Source organism: Paralichthys olivaceus, chromosome 19 (genome assembly GCF_024713975.1).
Source record: "Paralichthys olivaceus isolate ysfri-2021 chromosome 19, ASM2471397v2, whole genome shotgun sequence".
NCBI classification, from domain to species: domain Eukaryota; kingdom Metazoa; phylum Chordata; class Actinopteri; order Pleuronectiformes; family Paralichthyidae; genus Paralichthys; species Paralichthys olivaceus.
Genome location: NC_091111.1, coordinates 13,026,780 through 13,045,887, shown reverse-complemented (window position 1 = coordinate 13,045,887; position 19,108 = coordinate 13,026,780). Strand labels below are relative to the sequence as shown.

The following is a 19,108-nucleotide window of genomic DNA, read 5'->3' as shown; positions in this document are numbered from 1 at the left end:
TCTTTCATCGGCCGTACCTTTCATTTCACAAAAAAACCCATGAAATGGTTGAACCCAAGTTTGACGCAAATCCAATTTTTAAAGGAAGAAATGTTCTGAACTTCAGTTATGAATCACAGAAGGAGCCGAGGCTGGTTTATGGTTTTAAAGGAAAAAACTTTTATTCTTGAAGAAGGCTACTGGCTTGTCTCTTTTAGTGAAAGCCTCATTCTCTGTACCTCTCACCAGCGCTCCACTCGCCCCAATCACAGATATTATAAATACTTAATATTTGTAGCCTCTCTTTTTATGCATGTGGTGATAATGGCATTCTGAATATCTTTGCTGCACACTCATTGATTGTCTCCCATGGTGTGATTCAAGGGTGTCTTATGAAAAACTTCAGACATTTCAGCTTGTCAGCCTGCCCTCCGGAGCCTATTTGATTAACGCGCTCATTATAGCCGAGGATTATACACTCACTTACGCCCAGATAAGTTTTTGTGAACGGAGTAAATAGCAAGTTGCTGCATGTTTTAAAAGGTGTCAAGTGTATGTTTATAACATAAAAACAAACTCATAATAAATCAAAAACGTACAGATCAGAAAACAGGAATTAGTGCTTATTCTTAATTTTCTTGTGTACTCATGAGTTATAACTCACTTTTCATTTATCAGTGTATAAAATATAAACAGTTATCTTGTCTCGCTATAAGAGCGTTTTTATTTTATTTCTATAATCCCAAAATGTCCTTTAAGCTTATACTATATACTATGGGAAGTGCAGCAGACTTTAATATTCATAACAGAACTTGTGGTCTGATTAAGATGTATTGTTTTAATGTGATGTAACAGCAGGATATTAAAGTAACACTATGCAACTTTTTTTTTTACCTTTAAATAAAAGCATAAGGGGTTCACTGAAATTTGTCACTTCCAGTCCTCACCCATTACATCTCTTCTCGCTCGGTGTAATTTTTGTGATCGGGTATGATCTCCAGAGAACTCACTGATAGTCAGTAAACGCCTTAAACCATCAGAATCAGGCCCATGAAGTTCAAGATTAAATAGATCAGTTACACGATTCAAAAACCAGCATTTATCGGCAATATTCTGTGAGAAAATCTAAAATCTAAAGATTTCTAAACAGAGTTTGGTGCATTTGTTACAGTGAGTCGGGCTACACAGTCTGATTTGTAGGCTTTGTTTTCTCTCTCAGTGAAAACCACTTTATCACTCCCACAGTGAGCCTGACAGAATTAATCACCACGTGTGGCTGCAGAGGGCGCTGTCCCTCAGCAAAGGTCACTTATAGGTGCTTTAACAGCAGCAGACATTTGAACGAGCTGGATTCATGAAAAATACCCAGATATAGTTATAGTGGATAGAAAGTCACAGGTGGAGCTGCCATGCCACTAAACTTTCTCAGCCAAACTCAAGTTGTCAATGACAATGGCTTTTTAAACAGTCATCTTTTCTGACTGTGTGTGTCTGGTTGTCAGGTTTTAGTCTTCGGGGATGAGGTCGTTGTTCAGAGTGAAGGTGACAGCTGTGCCCCGCTCACTGAGATAGCACATAAAGAAACGGACACACACATGTACAGATACACACCAGCAGCCATTTCTCCTCCCTCCCTCCCTCCCTCCGTATCTTTCCATCTGTCTGCCAGCCTCTCTCTCTCCTCTCGGCTCCCCCCTGTCTCCTCACAGCTCTCCCTCATTCCACTTATCAGATCGGTGGAGACTGACATGTCTGTGTTCCACCAGGGATCATTGAGCTTACAGTGTCACAGACCTACAGTTGCTAGGATCTGGAAAATCGCTGTGGCAGCTATATCACAATCTTTGTTTAGATTAGGTGCTGTCGTTTTTATCTGTATTTTCAGAAATGTGGCATTTTCCTCACACACACCTTTGTTACAACCTTATGTTATTAGCTGTCCTGTGAAACTGGTTCATGAAAGAAGACAGTGACCTCCTCTGAAGCAGCTATACAGGAAGTGAACTGAAATGATCTAACTGGGACAAAATGACTTTTCTCCATAGGGACGACGAGCATGCCCTGATCCTGCAGTACTGTCAGACGCTGGGAGGGGAGGGCTCCCCCTGCAGTCAGCCCCAGAGCCCTGCGCAGATCCTCCAGGCCGTGGAGAGGGAGGAGCGGGGTGAGCTGGAGCGGATCATCGCTCGGCTGGAGGAGGAGCAGAGGTACGGCACTTTATCATGCAAGCGACGTGAGATCATTCAGAGTGACAAGAGGTTTTTCAGTATCACTTAAGTCCATGGATAATCTCAAGATTTCTTCAAGATCAATAAGAGGTTAAGAAGATTGAAGAGTCCCCCCTATGGAACCCAAGTGTTTCAAATACTTAAAAATCTGTGGTAATCTCTTCTTTTCTTATTCTCGTGTACTGTCTACTCTGCTTCCTGGTGCATTTCCAGTACACATGCTCATTGTCACTCTCCAGTGCACAATACATAAACATACGCACACTTCCCGATCCCCCCTCCTGTCTCGCTCGCCAACACCTTCCTCGGTTTGATTAGTAAATGGCGGCGGCTCAGAGTCAGTGTACGATGTATTGTTGGGGAGATGCTCAGACGGTAGCTCGACTGGGGTGATTTAACACTGATTATCCACGTACGCGGGCGCTCCAGGAGAGCAGAGGGAGGAGGGAGAGAGCGAGCTTTACCGCCAGGCTCATAAATGCCAACTTAAGTAAAGCACTGCAGCTTATGGTTCTGCACCGACAGAGGGGGTGAGGTGGGGAGAGAGGCGAGAGATTCGGCGGGGGGTCCTTTATGTTTGTCTTTCCATTTTGAAAAGGATTTCACTGAGAAAGGAGAGGAGAGTGTGGTATTTCCATGTGGCACCCCACTGTTGAGTCCTTCAGGAATTAAGGAAATAAAAACTATAATATCCCCTACAAGGGTAGACACTTTTTTTTCTCCATGATTTTCTTCTACCAGATTTGGATTACTGTCTTGATCTCTCTTACATCGCAACCCCGTAGATGTAGCTGTTTTTTTACACGATCCACCCATCCATTATCTATGCCAGTTATCCTTTGAGGGTCTGAGGTGGAGCCAATCCCTGCTGCATGTCTTCATTTACCTGTGGGAGAAAACTCAAACTCCACAGTGAACTGGGATTTGAACTGGGAACCTTCTTGTTGTGATGCAATAGTGCTGACTACAATCTTTCACCAAGATCCATACAGTATTTTATAGAATTGACTAAAATGTGAAAGAAAAGTGGTTAAAAAACTATTCCTGGATCTGCACCTTTAACTGGATCAGCACTGAAATTTAACGAGTTCTTTTCTGGCTCACGCTCCATTCCTAAACCAATTTTGGTGGAGAAGGGTTCAATACTTTTTGTGTAATCCATCTTACAACCGAGGATGGTACTCCATTCCTTTGCCAAGGCCCAACAGTCGCCATAAATTCCATAAGATCAGTTATCAGTTCTCTAAATAAGCCTGTTTTTATCAAGACAATTCCTGGGCCTGCCCCCTGAACTGGATCCGCACCGAACTTTAATGGGTTCTTCTCTGACTCATACCTCATACTTCTATTAAGGGACACTGTCCAGTGGTTTTTGCATAACCCTGCTAACAAACATGCAAACCAACAAATAAACACATGAGTGAGAACATATTAACAATATGTGAACCACATATTTGCAACCATAGGACCACACAAGCCCCTCTTGTGCTAGTAGTTGCAACATGCCCAGCTTTCAGGAACGTGTCTGAATACAGATGTGGTGTGTACATACTGTTTCTTCTTTATCCTTACTCCCAGGACCCTGCAGAGGGAGTACGAGCAGCTGAAGGAGCAGCATGGCCAGCGTGGGGCCCCCGCCGGGAGCCCCTGGGAGTCGGATGGCTCCTCTGCCCATCCCGACGAGGCCGATCTGCTCGCAGAGGCCAAGCTACTACGACAACACAAGGGCCGTCTGGAGGCCCGCATGCACATCCTGGAGGAACACAACAAGCAGCTGGAGTCTCAGCTCCACCGCCTCCGACAGCTACTGCACCAGGTGACATGACACTTCCACTGATCTGTTGGACAGTTAGTGGCTGAGAGGAGCCACAGATGGATTTCATAGACTCATATGTTGTCATTCCTCGGGGGGAAAAAGGGACCCAGGTCTTTCTGGATGTTGTGAATTTCTCTTTGACAGCTGAGAGTGGCTGAAATTCAACTCAAAGTTCAGCTGTTACAGAAAACAACACATACAAGGACTTAAAACCTCAAGCGGTGCGATCAGGATAGTTCTAACTGTAAAAGGAAGACTGGCAGTGCTGTTTCACTACAATTTGTAAAATATATATAGCAACTGCAGAATAACAATAAATTAAAAGAATTCATTGTTTTTTTAAAAATATGTCATCAACATAAACTTCTCCCCTTATTAACGCAGACTTGCCCTCAGCCAAAACGTGATAACCCATCAGTTTTCATCCTCAGCTTTTTGTGCCGTTTGAATAACAAAACTTGCTCATCAATGCTCAGATTAGATCCTAATCAAATCATTAACATTCCACAGAGGAGCGCGGCATCCATCTCCAGCCCCTCCATCGATAACTCTCAGATTTGTTTGTGTGCAGCCTAATTGCTCACTAAGGGTGGATTTGTTTGTGCACGGTAGAAAATGCACAACCTCCCAAAACCAAACAACGGGCGATCCTGACGAATCAGCCTGAGCAAACACAGGAGCAGGTATTGGCTCTCTGGTAGATGTGGAGCTGAAAGCACAGTCGTAACTCACGACAACTATGGCCAGAGGAAGGCGGCTGAAGTGACTCGGCAGATTTTTAATGGATGAAGAGCAACTTTCTTTTATTATTATTGTGTTATTTTTTCTTTTGGAGGGGGTGCATTTTTTATGTCTGTATTTGATAGCAGTTATAGGACAGACAGGAAATGAGAGAGACAGAGTTGTGCAGTAAACAGTCCGACCAGCCAGCAGTGAAACAGGGGACCTGCTGCTCTGGTTGTTTGCACCCATAAAGCATGCACCCTGACCAGTCAGCCATCAGGCCGCCCCATTCACTGAAGATCAACACGGTGCTTTCCAGTCTAAAGCCGCTCAGTTTGGGAATAGTCTCCCAATACAGCTGCTTTCAGAGCTGCACTGAGCTCCAGATAATCTCCTGAAAATATCCAGAGGGGCTGAATGTGAAAAGGCAAATGTCTGAGTTGTGACGAACATTCGCCAGAGTCCTGGTGAGTCCATGTGAGAATACAGCAGGATGATTGCTGATGTTTTTAGCACGCAATGGATGCTGAACTGAAAAAAACCTCAAAAAATACAAATATCAAGTATCTTACACGTAGAACACGCTGACCAAACGGTCACCATTTTTAAAATGCAGCATCAGTTCAGACAGAAATTTAGTTGACATGCATTTCATGTGTAATGTCTCATCTTTTATATTTTATCTGCTGCCTCGTGTGTTTTGTTTGTATCTGTCTCTTTGATTTAATCACATCTACGGCAAAGCACTTTGTGTGAAAGCTTCCATGTAAATGAAATTTTCTTACTTATTTACTTACACTCTAAATAACAACTCCGGCTGCCTGACATTTGAATCCACCCCCAGAGTCCTGACGACACGTCAACATGTCTTTCCGTCAACTGCAGCGTTATTGCCAAGCTGCAGAGCAATAACCCCGGCCAGCCTGATGGCACGCATTAAAATCCACACTCCTGAAAGGCTCACCACAGCCCTGACCCCTGCTATTCTGAGAGCAGCCTCCAGACGCTGGCTGCGCTCCGGAGACGTTTCCAACATGTTAGCCTTTACTGGCGCTGGCGGGCACCAGGAGATGAAGGAGGAGGAGGATAACAGGGTTGATGCGAGGCGGGGGGGGGCGACGTCATTGATTTGGTTTCTTGCAGTCGAAAAGCTGAAGGGAAGAGGGAACCTGGGATTCTGCTGTAAATGTCAGTGGAGTGTTTGCCTCTGTGCATCAGAGCAGCAGAGCGTGTTTTCAAACATCGATCTGCCATCCTCAATGTTTGAGCCACAAAAAAAACCCCTCTTGTTAAATTGATTGTTTTAAAATAGTGTTTTATTATGTTTTTTTTGGAGTAACTGTGCTTTTTCTGTCTTTTTTGTTTTGTTTTGACGAATTCCCGGTTTAATCAGAACTTTCTTATCAGTGACTTGAATCTGTTTATTTTTAAGTCTGAGCCGAGGTCAGTCTGAGGCTGCAGGGACGTCACAGGGAAAACAGTGGAACCAAATGAACAGTGATACAATCTGACCCCTTGAAAAAACCTGATTATTAATATTATTGTTCAGACAATTGAAGGTCGTCTGGATTCACTCTGTGGTCGCTGCACAGATCAGCCTCAGCTGCAAATAAAAGCCTCAGCTACGGGATTTGTGCAGAAACCTGCGGATAGAAAGCCAAATATATGTCTTTCATATTTTATTATGGACATAAGAATATTTGTTCTCTTAAGCCAGGATCCATGATATTTATTTTTATTTTTCAAGTTATCAGTCCTGTTTTTGTCCTTTCCATTGCTGCACTCAGGGAAATACCTCAGCGTTTTCTCCAGAACTCTATAAATCTATGAAAATGGTTGTTTGAGTGTGATTCATGCTGTAGCAGGTGAACCTCAGCTTGGGACTGGCCAGAGACATGTTTATTAGAAATGTTGTTGTAGACATGACAGCCTCGTCGTTGCGCCCCCTGGTATTTCCCCGTCTCCGCCTGCCACAGTGACGCACGGCTGAGTTCGAAGTTGTCGAGCGGAAGCCAAGCGGTATAATTATGTTTAACTGATGAAGTTCTCTTTTTCTGTCTCTGTCTCTCAGCCGGAGGTGGACGCAAGGGTAAACGGAGTGTCCTCTCCCACTGGACAAGACAGAGGGCCCCTGACTGAGAACTCAGGTGAGACACTGAAACCTCAGAGCAACACAAACACTCATCATTGATCTTGACATAAGAAGCAATGTGCTTTGAATTCAGGCTTTTAAAGCATTAAGCAGATCAGACACTCACTGTGGCACCTTATCCAAGACTTTCAGTGGTAACTTCAAAGCCCTGTAACCCTAACCCTGTGTGTGTGTGTGTGTGTGTGTGTGTGTGTGTGTGTGTGTGTGTGTGTGTGTGTGTGTGTGTGTGTGTGTGTGTGTGTGTGTGTGTGTGTGTGTGTGTGTGTGTGTGTGTGTGTGTGTGTGTGTGTGTTCAGATGAGCTGCTGGAGTCCCACAACAGCAGCTCTGACCTGGCAGATGTAATGGAGCAGATTAACAACTCCTTCCCTGCATGCAGTCGTAAGTTTCCCCACTCCTCCTCCTCCTCCTCTCCTCCAGCGTGTCTCCCCGGCCTCTGAGGGCAGATTTGTGTTTCGCCACAAGGTCGCTTGTCAGCAGAAAAATAGTGCACGCCGCTCCGTTTAACTGTTAATAACTCATCCCTCACAAGGAAAATTCACAAGTGGCGCATAAGATGTGTGATTTAGGCAAGTTCGTACCCTCTTTAAACAGTAATATAAGAAATCATTTAGTCTCTGTAGACTTTATTTCCGTTAAAAGGATTTAAAGGCTGCAATGATTGTTTAGATCAACAACCACTGTGCAGATTTAAGGCAAGAGTCTGGAAACCCAAAGATATTTAGTTCACGTTCTAATATGACAGAGATGAGCAGAAAATCTTCACTTTAAAAACAGGAACTAGAAAAGGTTTTGTATTTTTGCTTGAGATGTTACTAAGCTGATGAATCAGTAATCAAAGAAACCGCCTATACATTTTCTGTCAATTCACGACTGTAATTGATCAAATAAATAACTTTTTCAGACAAAATGAATGTTTAAGGTTTTAAAACTAACATATTATGATTGATAGAATAACAAACTGGGATTTGTAGATGTGTGAGATTGTGAAATATGCATTTTCTTATTACAAGACAATCTTGAGTCCCCAGTTTGAGCACACACCATCACACATCAAATAAAAACTTCACATTCCATTTCTCATCTACATAGATCATTTTACAGATGTTTGTTTTATTCCTTTTGTATTTAAATGAATTCAGGTCATCAGTTGTCTATTTTGTTTATCCTTGTCAGTAGTTTCAGGCCCTGATAAGAATGATGTGGCGGCGATAGATGAAATAAAAACAGACGAAAGGAAGAAACGGTGGAACGTCAACGATGCAATCAACATCATTTACATTTCAACTAGACTCATCCTCCGTCTTCTGATTGTCTCCTTCACTTCTGCACAACTTGTGTCAATCCCTCTCTCTTCTCTGTCTCGTCCTTCCCGGTCTCACACACTCGCCTGCTCTGCTTCACACTGTCATTCAGCTTTGTTTGTAGATGGTGTGTGTGTGTGTGTGTGTGTGTGTGCGTGTGTGTGATATGTATAAATAAATGGCACTTTGGCACTTTTCATGAATTGAAAAGCTCTGGTAAACAGTGATATACAGGCTGCTCTTTACAAACCTGTGTGCTGTGTTCAGGCTTCTCTGCATTGTCACTTTGAGTTTTTGATAAAACATTTTCTCAATTACAGATTTTCAATAGAGCCCTGAGGTTTTTCTATTATTCATTTTTATTTCAATTTAGTTTTCATGCGATCAGGAAAAACCTCAGACCCTCATTACTCTTTATAACAGAGTTTGATAGAATTTCCACCTCTGGGGAAGTTAAGTAAAATAAATAAAATGATTCAGAAAAGTGACGCAGGCCTTTAAATTGCATTGGGTTTTGTTTTTTTTAAATTAAAACTCCTATGAGGGCTTTAGTTAGAAATCCATTTTTAACAAGCGTTTGGTTATTGCACAGCTCGGGGGCACGGCAGCGACCGAGCAGCACAGGCCCGATTGTGTGCATGAGTACGTAGAGGGGACCCACAGGCTGATAATTTTGTGTTGACTGATGAATACAGAGATGAACTAGGTTCAATTGTTTAACTGCTCTATTGTCTCTTTGTTTCATCTCCCACAGCCTCAAGTCTCCCCTCAAGACCACAGGTGAGACCAAGCTCTTCTGCATAATCCAGTCAAGTAAATCAGTCCCAGGAGTCAATAACTACATATTTTCCCTTGTGATTTTCACCTCTTTCTCCCTCGGTGACCATTATGCTCCAGTTTACCGCTTCCAGTATTTCACACCTCTGAGCTTAATCTGAGTCAGAGCAAGTTAAGGCATGGCTGAATAGGTTTAAACGCATTTCCATTTCCAAGAAGACAGCTATGTTTTCTGCCTCATTCACACCAAGCTCCTAACGGACTGTAACAGACGTGAGGAACTGACGCCTATTCACCACCTCTCAGAATCCATTACTGAGTTTGAACTCTTGATGTTAACAGACTGTGACGTCTTTCAGATAAACGAGGCAGATTCACCTTTTGCACTTGATGTTCCGTGGATCTTCCTGAACCCAGACAGACTGTTGTACTTCAGTGTGTGTAGGATTTAGAAGGATTTATCTGCAGACATGCAAAAAAATATTTATTATTATCTTTTTGTTACTTTTAAATCACCTCAAACCAAGAATCTGTGTATTTCCATTACTTTAGAATGAGCCTTTTAGGTTATCCCCTGTATGTAAAGATGGGTATAAGTATATAAGTAAAGGGTATAAATCCTGCCTCATCCATGTTAATGGATGGGATATGGGCCAAACTAAAAAGTAAAAGTACATACACACAAATACATTTTTTTCCAAATATTTTCTCATCATTTTAGGTTTTTGTCACAATGGGTGTTCATGTTTCTAGTAAGTTCTGTTTAAATTAGATATTCGAAGCTTGTCATGATTGACAGCTGAGACTCACTCGCCGATTGGTGGAGCGCATGCATCAGTATATTTTAGCTTAATTTTTGTACAATAGGAGGAAGTAGAGACACGTCGTCCATCTTAATCTACAGTCTGAGGAAGAGGAGGTTGACGTGATGACGTTTGTTGCAATATAAAACTGTACCACTAGATGCCACTTAATCCAGGAGACTTGTTGTGTAACTTTATTTTGATCCAATATGATGATTTTGTCTTTGTCTGTTTTGCAGGTGATGTGAGGACCACACAGGATGACGTGCGTTTGTGAATGCGCACGAGTGTGTGCGTGAGAGTGTGCGTGAGAGTGTGCGTGAGAGTGTGCGTGAGAGTGTGAGTGAGAGTGAGAGTGTGAGTGTGTGTGTGTGTGTGTGTGTGTGTGTGTGTGTGTGTGTGTGTGTGTGTGTGTGTGTGTGTGTGTGTAGTGAGTGCTGGAGGAGACAGGAACATTCCCAAACAAAACAACCCCCCCCCCACCAGACCCTGATCCCAAAGACGCACAGGACCGGACAACTTAACTACTTTTACCACCTTGTCTTGTACTATGCAAATTGTACATTTTATGAACTGTAGATTGTACCTGAATTTGGTTCGACATTTGTCAGTGATTTGTTTCGATAAACAGAAGAGTATATGGCACAGGGCTTTGTATAGTAAAACCTGCTTTTTGTTTTTCAGAGGGTGGTTTGGGGTTTGTGTTTTGTTCTTGTTAAGTTTTGCCTTCACTGGGAATCAAACTGTTACATGTTTTTATGTCATTCCACTGCTTTCGAACCCTCCAGCCCCGAGTCGCTATTAGCCACAGATTTGATTCCATATTTGGGAGCACACACAGACACTGAATATTAATATTCAGTGTCTGAAAGGATGATTTTTAATGCCGTCACAAGTGTCTGCTTTATTTTAAAGATCTATCTCGTAGCATGCTTGATATCGAGTTCCCCTTTAAAGCGTTGATATGCCGACAGACTTTGTGTTGACTGCGATTTGTTAATGTAAAGTTGACCCCTTCTGTGCCTATACAGTTTGTCCGTTCCATGTGCGGAAGACGAGATGACAGTTAAGGAATTAAAGTGGGACTGTGTACAAAGAGAGACCTTTTGGAAAATTTAGATTTAAATCGAAAGTTGTTCTGAATCTGGGTTCGTTCCGAGGCCCGTCGTCATTATGTAGAATAGTTGTTTTTTTTTAAATAAAGATATATGTTGAGAAATCAGAGGAAAGCCATGATTGCCTTGCTACCTCAGACTCATAGACACAGTTTTGTTTCTGTGGTTCGTTGTTTTAAAACAGTCGTGATCATTTACAGAACATGAACAACCTGGTTTAGCATCCTAAGCTTTTAGCTCACTGTATCTGTGTACACTGCAACGAGGAGGTACCAAGTTTAAAAAGAAGTTCTTACTGTATCACAATGAGTCTGTGGCCTGCTGAAGCGAAGCCGCCCGCGACCACGAGTATCACTCTACCTGTTGTTGGTTTTGCCACTGGCCTTCTAGCACTGGTCCCTCACTGCGACGTGTTGTTGTGCTATATGCTATCCTGTAAAACTTGTGAGACTGAACAACACTACTATAACCTCCTCTGGCTGTAGACCGATGATGATGATGATGATGTTGATGATGATGATGGTGGTGGTAGTTTTAATGATGATTACAATCATGATGAACCCTACCATGGCAGAACTGTGTCGTTTCTCCTGAGGTATGTAAAATAGATTGACCACACTACATGTAATATGGCTATGTTGTTTTATTCTAAATAAAATTTTTATAACAAGTATGTTTTCCCTCTCAGCTGTTATTTTTTTACTCGTACACACACACACACATACACACATTGATCAGAGCTGCTTGCCTCCTGAATTCAGAAGCAGCGTATACACCCACCCTTGGTTTGAGGAATGTAAACTCCATTAGTGCCAACTCCTCTGCGTCGCCAGCCAGGAGCCAACCATTATTATTTATCAAAAGACCTCGTGCAGTGAAAGGTTGTATCATTATTACATGTTTGCTGAGCTGCACCTGAAAACTCAAATGAACGATGAAAGTTAATTATCCTCTTCACTTTTCACTCATCTCTCCCTCAAACCATAATCAAATGCCTGCTTTCATTTAAGCAGCATAACTCGTAGTGACGTTGCATTAATTATTCTTAAAGATTAAAGATATTTACCTCGGTCTTGAGTGGATGCGTCGCCTGTTTGAGGTTTTAGATCAAATCTGACAGCACATGTGACTTCACAGTGTAAAATCAGCTCATTATAGCAACCAGTGGGTCTTCTTAAGACTCCAGTTAATAGACCACACCAATATAACATCGCCTGTTCCCTTCCTTTAACTTCTCTTCCAGGGTTTATATAGTTTTTACTTCCATTCTTTGTTCATGCCTCCGCACTTCAAGGTCAAGGTCACTGTTTCCTCCAAACGTCATGGTGACCTCATATGAGTCTGGAAGTGGTAATTAAAAGTATGTAGACTGAATCTGCACTTCCATATCTTTCTCCTCTTCACTACAGCTCAGTAGGAACGTGATCACTGATGTATCAATCCCCAGATCCATTTCCATCCTCTTGTATTGTGGCAAAGTAACTCACAGAGTAATTCAAGGAGACTACTTTTACACTTTTCTCCTAATAGCACTGCCCATCATCTCTGGTCCAGACTCCAGCCATTTCATAACACGCTTCAATAAGGCAACAGTAGCCAAACGATGGTGCTCCCTAATTGAATCTGGGGCCACTGCATGTACAGTCAGTGTGCTCGCAACCTCGGGGATCCCTGAGGTGTTTTAATTAGTTTACCACTCACTGCCAATTACTTCGAGTTCTGTGATGCACAGCAGGAATCAGCTTGTTTGTAAAAGCAAAGAAGATTGGAAGTAACAAAGTAGCACTCACAGGGGAGGTGGTCTTAACTGGATCCCAGTGCAAAATATAGTTTCGTTATTAATATTTATATGACAATTAGGCTGCAAGTAAAGGCGGATTTGGGTTAATTAATGTAACAATCTAACTTGCTCATGTGAAACTTTGTCAAAATGAGATTGCACAAGTCCCAAAGCATTTCAATCCCACTCAGACGCAGCTCTCTCTGCACATCAGTCTGTCAGGCTCCAGTGAAGCTCCTCTCCTCGAGCTGCCTGCTGTGCTGAGCAGCTAATAGCATTCTGCATCACAACACAAAACTCTGCTCGTACAATGGATGTTTTGTTAATGATATGATAACAGAGTTAGAAAAATCCTCTGGTCTGTCCTAATGGAGGTCAAAGGTCAGGCTCGGCTGCAGAGCGGCGCACGCTTGGAGCTGGTAGATTTTTGTTGATGTGGAAAACTGAACCTCAGGGAACATTAACCAACAGCATCCTGCCAGACTTGATCAGGCCGCAGGACTAAAGGCCCACTGCCAAAGCAGCCACCAGGGGCTGTGATGGTCATTACTTACATAATTACAATGGATGGAAACGGGTGAGACAATTTCACAGAGGAAAATATTTGACTTCAAGCTTTACAGTGCATTTAGCTATTTAGCGAGGGGAAAAATATAAAACGATCTTAACTCAAGGTCAGTTCGGTGACTATTCTGGAGCTTTAACTGTGTCACATGACCTTCCTGAGCTGACGGAGCAGTGAGGTCATCATGTCTGTTCATCAGAGCGTCGCTGAGGTTCAGATTTTGACACTGAAACTTTATTCTTCACATTAGACATAACGGTTACCAACATGAACCCAGCACAAGGTCCTCTCAGAGCTCCCAGTCTTCCTCCCGCTCTGCCTCAGCAGATGGAGTCACCCAGGTAATGTCCAAACATTTCCATCGACTGTGCATGTGAATGTGGCATTTGGCTCAAAAATGATGACATTAAGTTAAAGTTCAAATATTGGTTATTTCATTGGGCCTCATACAACTATGGAACTGATAGGCAGTCTGTTGTCAGTTTATTAGGGACACCCAGCTTTAATACAGTTGAATTAATGGTAATTTTGGAAACTGGATTGTATTACACTGACAGTTGTTTCTACTATTTTGTCCAATCCATTTGAGTTCATAATTATACAGCTTAGTCAACACCCCTCTGAATCAATCAATGAAAGCTGACAATTATAACCTTGAGAAAGGCAGGATCATTGATTTAAACTGCATTAGATTGAGCGAGGTGTACCTGACTGACTGTCAACTGGGACAATGTATGTATTGTATTGACATATGTATGTATTATGAGAGCCATAATGAAAAGGTTTCTCTTTAATTTCCATAAAAAACATATATATTATATTTCATTTCAAGTCTTGTGTGGAAATCAAATCAGTCGTTCTTTAATAACTTTCATTAAACTTTCAACGTTTCTCCCTTTTTCCAAGGACTGTTACCGTAAGACCAGGAATAGACGCGCATCAGTTACCTGTTCACACCTGCCAGGTGTTGAGGAGGATCATCCGCCATTTTGAATCATGTCCTCCAGGTTGGTACAGGAGGGTTTTTGTGACTTAATTAACACCAGACATTTTATTTTCCACCTCACCAGTCTCCAAATAAGGTTTTCTTCCATTTCAAAGAGTTTCTAAATTGAACTTTTTTCAATATGAATGTATTAGTCACTGACTCATTTCCTGGTAACCTGCCTGCTGAAGTGTGTGTGCTGCTCTGCTCCATCAGCTGGAAGCTAATATGAAAAGTGAGTCTGTGCTGAGTGAAATGTTTTTGGTTTTCAGTGGTTTAAAGTGTTGCCCGGTTTATTTTCAAGACATGAATAGAGGTGTGTTGCAGTCTGCTGGTTAAGAAGATAGAAGATAAGCTAACAGCTAACTAGGTAGCATTTCTCTCCAAACTTTGGTATGTTAGCTTTTCCCCTGTGAGCATGTTGACATGTGCTAACACTAGCTAACAGGAGAGGCAGAAAAGTGATGAACCTGGCTGTAGTTCAGTGTTTTGTCAAGTCATTGAAGTCTGCTACTCGTCAGTGGTGATGGAACTTCACAAAGCATTGAACCACAGCCTGGTTCATCACTTTTTTTGGGTCCCCTGGAAACAATGAGGCCCAGCTTCTATATGAATTTAATATCATTTCCTGTAGAATTTTAACACCAGTTTATTGAATCTTCAAGACCTGGCTAACTGCAGGCCTGCAAAGGTAAGTGAGAACTTCTGTGTGTTGAAATCGGATTGTAAAGGGATGCTGAAAACAAACTGAGCGTTTAAACTACACAAAGGATCAGGTGTGAAAGACGTATATATAATTTAAAACACTTGCATGTTAATCATAAATGTCTTTAGTGGCTTTAAAGTCTGGTGTTGTAACATTTGACCAGTTAACAACAGAAGCTGCTTTTGAGAGCTGATAGTAAAATAATGTGGATTAGTTTGTAAGTGATGACGTCAGCAACTCTCCAAGTTCTTGCTCTGACTTGGGGTGAACTGCACATCATGTTCTTTTAAATCATTTTTCCATATATTGATCTATTTGCGGTAGCCACTTTCAATATCAACATTAACAACCACGTATTGATTTTTCTATTCCTTTAAATATTTCAAATAGTTAACATCATATTTCACTGTGGAGCTGTGCATAATGCATTGATCCACTCATCCTCATGTTCTTCATTCTGTTTCTCTCCCACACAATCACACAGAGAATGGAGTCATCTGTGAAAAGCCCCTTCTCTCCGACATGTTGCTGCAGCACAGCCAGCGAGGGCAGTGGCAGCAGGTGAGATAGATGGCAAATGTCAATAAAGTGCTGTGTATTTTTTTTTTGTAATTTATTTGTCTCTGCAATTAAAGTACTCCCAGTGTAGCACCTTATATACGATACCTGCCCACCAGAGAATTAGATACTGTGCGAAAACATTGTTGTTCTGCACAAGCCTCTCAAAGGAGAACAGATAATATCTAATCTATTTAATTTCCTTGTCCTGTTTTTCCCTGTTCTCCTCTGAGCATCACCATCTGGGATCTGCTAATTATTCTCTTTGGTGTGGGGAGAGACACCAATGATTCCTCCAGGCTTTGGCCGTATGGCTTCAGCTGTCCACAACCAATCAAACCACTTTTCTCATGGGACAGTGGTGATATTGAACGTTTATTTTTTTTCTCTCCGCATTTCTTATTCACACAGCTAAACTTGCTGCCTCCATGCAGATCCATTCGACAGCTGCCCCCTTTGATCGGAGGCTTGGCAGGAGGCAGCAGCAGAGCTGGTGCTGCTGGAACTGGGTGACTTGGCGTGTAGCTGTCCCTGGCACCAGGCGGGGATGGGGAACAGATGTTGACGAGGGTGGAGGCAGGACACTGTAGGACATTTTTGGGATATGGGATGCAGGCTGGACCCCAGAGAGATGGAGTCAGGGAAAGGGAAGAGGGGATAAGTACAAGGCAAGCTAGCCTGGAGGGGACAAGCTGAAATGGATCAGAAGGAAAGCCAGTTTTTCTTTGATTATTTGTGTCATGTCAGCAGTTGAATCGCTGTGATGCTGACACAGTAGTCGTCTATGTAAATGTCCTAATTTAACACAAACTCCAGTCAGACTCGTATCTTCCTGAAGCGTTTGGCTTTAACAGCTCCCGCGCTGTACTTTCCTACTGAAGTTTATTGTCCTCGGTGCACTTTAGATCTCAAGAATGTGCTGAGTGCACATGGTGAGTTAGCATTAGCTCCATATTAGCTCTCTCTTTGACAATTAATTTTAAGCAGCTAATTGCACCGGACCTTCTCCTGGCAGGGCATCGACCTCAGGTTTTTCACTTTAGATGCTTCAGGGAATTTTCTGGGCATTTGTCCCATATCAGCATTTTGTCTTGTGAGCTTTTAAAGAAAAACAAACAGGAGATGAACTTAAACTTGCCGCAGAGTTCAAAAGTGTGAGATCTCATATTTATGGCTACCAGTATTTGTATTCTGTCCAAAATTAGAGCAAGTAGGCGCTGATTGCATGAACATAATTGACCATTACTTTACTTATGCTCAGTTCAGAGGAGTTCACACATTGAATCCTCTCCACTTTTAGTTGTGGTCTTTGAGCTTCTGTAAAGTCCTGCTAGTTCCAATTATAAAATGATGCTGTTGTTGGAGTAACAGTTATTAGCTTTTATCTGTGACTCAGACCTTGATATGTGATAAGTTAACGTTTGAATTTAAAAACTGAATTTAGTTTGAATGAAATGTAGAATTCAGAATTATTAGAGGACAGGGGGACTCCAGAGTTTAATATTAATAATTCATAGCACAAACCAACATCAACTCTCATCACAGGCGGCTGAAGTAAGGTTTCACCTTCTCTCACAGGGTCGGAGCTGAATCCAAAGTAATGAGGTGGAGACTCCACCTCTTCTGCTGAGCGATGTGGTGCAGTTGTCAACTGACGAGAGTCAGATCAACTGAAATCTTCAATGTTGTGTGGTTGGGATCCATTTGAAATTCAAAGATCAAACATATTGGCTTTTCAACATGGTCAGTAAACAATGATTCCAAAAATAAACAACACGTTAGAGCGTATTCTATGAATATGTGATCTTTATTATTCACAATGGCACAGGACCAGAACTGTTAGTTGTGGAGTTTAAACATGCTAATAATTAACAATACCCTAAAGTACAGTCCTAGAGTTCAAATGAGGGCTACAGAGGCATACCCATCCATGGCCATTAGGTGGCACTGTGGCCACAGCGAACGTTGCTTTACATTGTAACTCCGCCATTTTGTATCGTACAAACAAGAGACTCATAAAAAACATTTGCTGAGTAAAATTAACAGGACTCCTGAATAAATTGTCGAAACTGATTAATGTTAATTTCAGACACATACTTTTAACAAAAAGAAAATCATTGGGACGTCACTTTGGAATGTTTCTCGCAATTTATGACAGAAGTCTGGACGGCTCTGTTCAAAGAGGGGGTGGGTGTGCAGGGAAAGTTGATCATTGTGTTTAATTAGTGATGACTTTCCTTTGAATTTGTTTTCCAGTTCGTTAATTAAAATAGAAGTCTCTGCTCGGCAGCAGCTTATCTTGTTTTTCACAACTGGACGACCACATTACCGATAAAGAGTTCATGTCCTGCCGTTAATTCTATTATCAGATCAAAATGTCCATCTCTCCAGGTCAGAGACAGAGAGGGCGTCCTCTGGCCTTTGTTATATTTTGACACAGTTTTCTATCAAAGCTTGTTCAGACCCTTTATCTCTCAGTGGAAGGAAACCAACTACATGAGAGGTGAAAAGGCCAGTCAGGAAAATCCTGAGTGGGTCTGAATTTTTATTCTGAATTTCATTTCCTAGTGGACTTTGTGGAAGAGTGGCAAGAAAGAAGCCTCCCCACAGGGACAGACACATGACACAAGGGATCTTATTAACTGCAATGAAGCAGGATCTCTGTATAAAAAGGGAGCTATAGACTGGGAACAAGATTTTCTGGTCTTATTAAATCAGCATTGATCTGTTTGGCCTTGGTTCTAAGCATCATTTCTGGAGGAAGCTGGGAACTGCTAATCATCTGTCTAATACCACTGGTGAAGCATGGGTGGTAGCAGATGATCTTAATGAAAATCTGCTCCACAGTGTTCAGGACCTCAGACTGAGCAGAATGTTCATCTTCCAACAGGATGGTGACCCCAAGAAAACAGCCAAGACAAAACAGGAGAAACTCTGAGTGAGCCAGAGCCCGGACTTGAGCCCAGTTAAAGTGGAGAGACCAGACCATCCACAGGCTGTCTCTGTTTGACCTGACAGAGCTTCTGCAGAGAAGAATGACAGGTATGTGCAGCTTGTTGCATCGTACACTTCACAGCTTCATGACTGCAGGTCACTTTAACAGTTTCAGAAAAGAAAGCTGCAACCAACATGAACACAGGCCAAACAGACACTGCACGAGTGTGAAGACAGTGAAGTGGTCTGAATACTTTCAGACTGTACTCTAGAACAGATGCACTTGTGTGGAGTGCAACTTCTCCAACTCTCTTTCTCTCTGATGCCAAAATTATTTTAACAAGCTTTCTAAGACCATTGAAGATCGCACACTTTGTAAATGTGTGTAACAGCCTCAGCCAGGTTGCCTGGTCAGGGCCAAAGACTAATGAAGTGAGACAAAGTGAAATGGGTGTGTTTGAGATGGGAGCAGTGGGAGGTGTGCAGGTAATCATTCAGTATCTTCCCAGTTTCATTACAGCATGGACCATTAGCTTCAGGCAGGTCGTTGGCATTCCTGCTCACAGTATTTAGAGGCCTGCTGCCGCGACGCCGGTACGAACCAATCAGAACACAGTTGTAAACACAGCAGATGAGATTCTAACGAAATTTGATGGGCGTTTTGTATCGGCTTCAGAAAGTTTG

The 19,108-nt window shown here is 42.2% G+C and overlaps 1 protein-coding gene and 1 long non-coding RNA gene across 13 annotated transcripts in view; both read left to right on the top strand.

Moving 5' to 3' along the window:
* The window catches only part of utrn (utrophin), a 164,809-nt gene extending 153,240 nt beyond the window's left edge, over positions 1 to 11,569 (top strand). For 11 of the 12 annotated variants that reach the window (XM_020097588.2, XM_020097587.2, XM_069514538.1 and 8 more), the window contains 6 exons: positions 2,025 to 2,186; positions 3,786 to 4,023; positions 6,818 to 6,893; positions 7,195 to 7,278; positions 8,956 to 8,981; positions 10,021 to 11,569. In XM_020097588.2, coding sequence (XP_019953147.2) covers positions 2,025 to 2,186; positions 3,786 to 4,023; positions 6,818 to 6,893; positions 7,195 to 7,278; positions 8,956 to 8,981; positions 10,021 to 10,029 — 595 coding nt within the window. In that variant the 3' untranslated portion in view covers positions 10,030 to 11,569. The remainder of the gene's footprint in view (positions 1 to 2,024; positions 2,187 to 3,785; positions 4,024 to 6,817; positions 6,894 to 7,194; positions 7,279 to 8,955; positions 8,982 to 10,020) is intronic. The other variant, XM_069514539.1, reaches the window with a different exon arrangement.
* Positions 11,570 to 14,313: 2,744 nt separating this feature from the next.
* On the top strand, positions 14,314 to 18,527 carry LOC138405506 (uncharacterized). The gene is made up of 3 exons (XR_011239271.1): positions 14,314 to 14,461; positions 15,417 to 15,493; positions 18,381 to 18,527. It is a non-coding gene; the product is annotated as an uncharacterized lncRNA (long non-coding RNA).
* Positions 18,528 to 19,108: the final 581 nt, after the last annotated feature.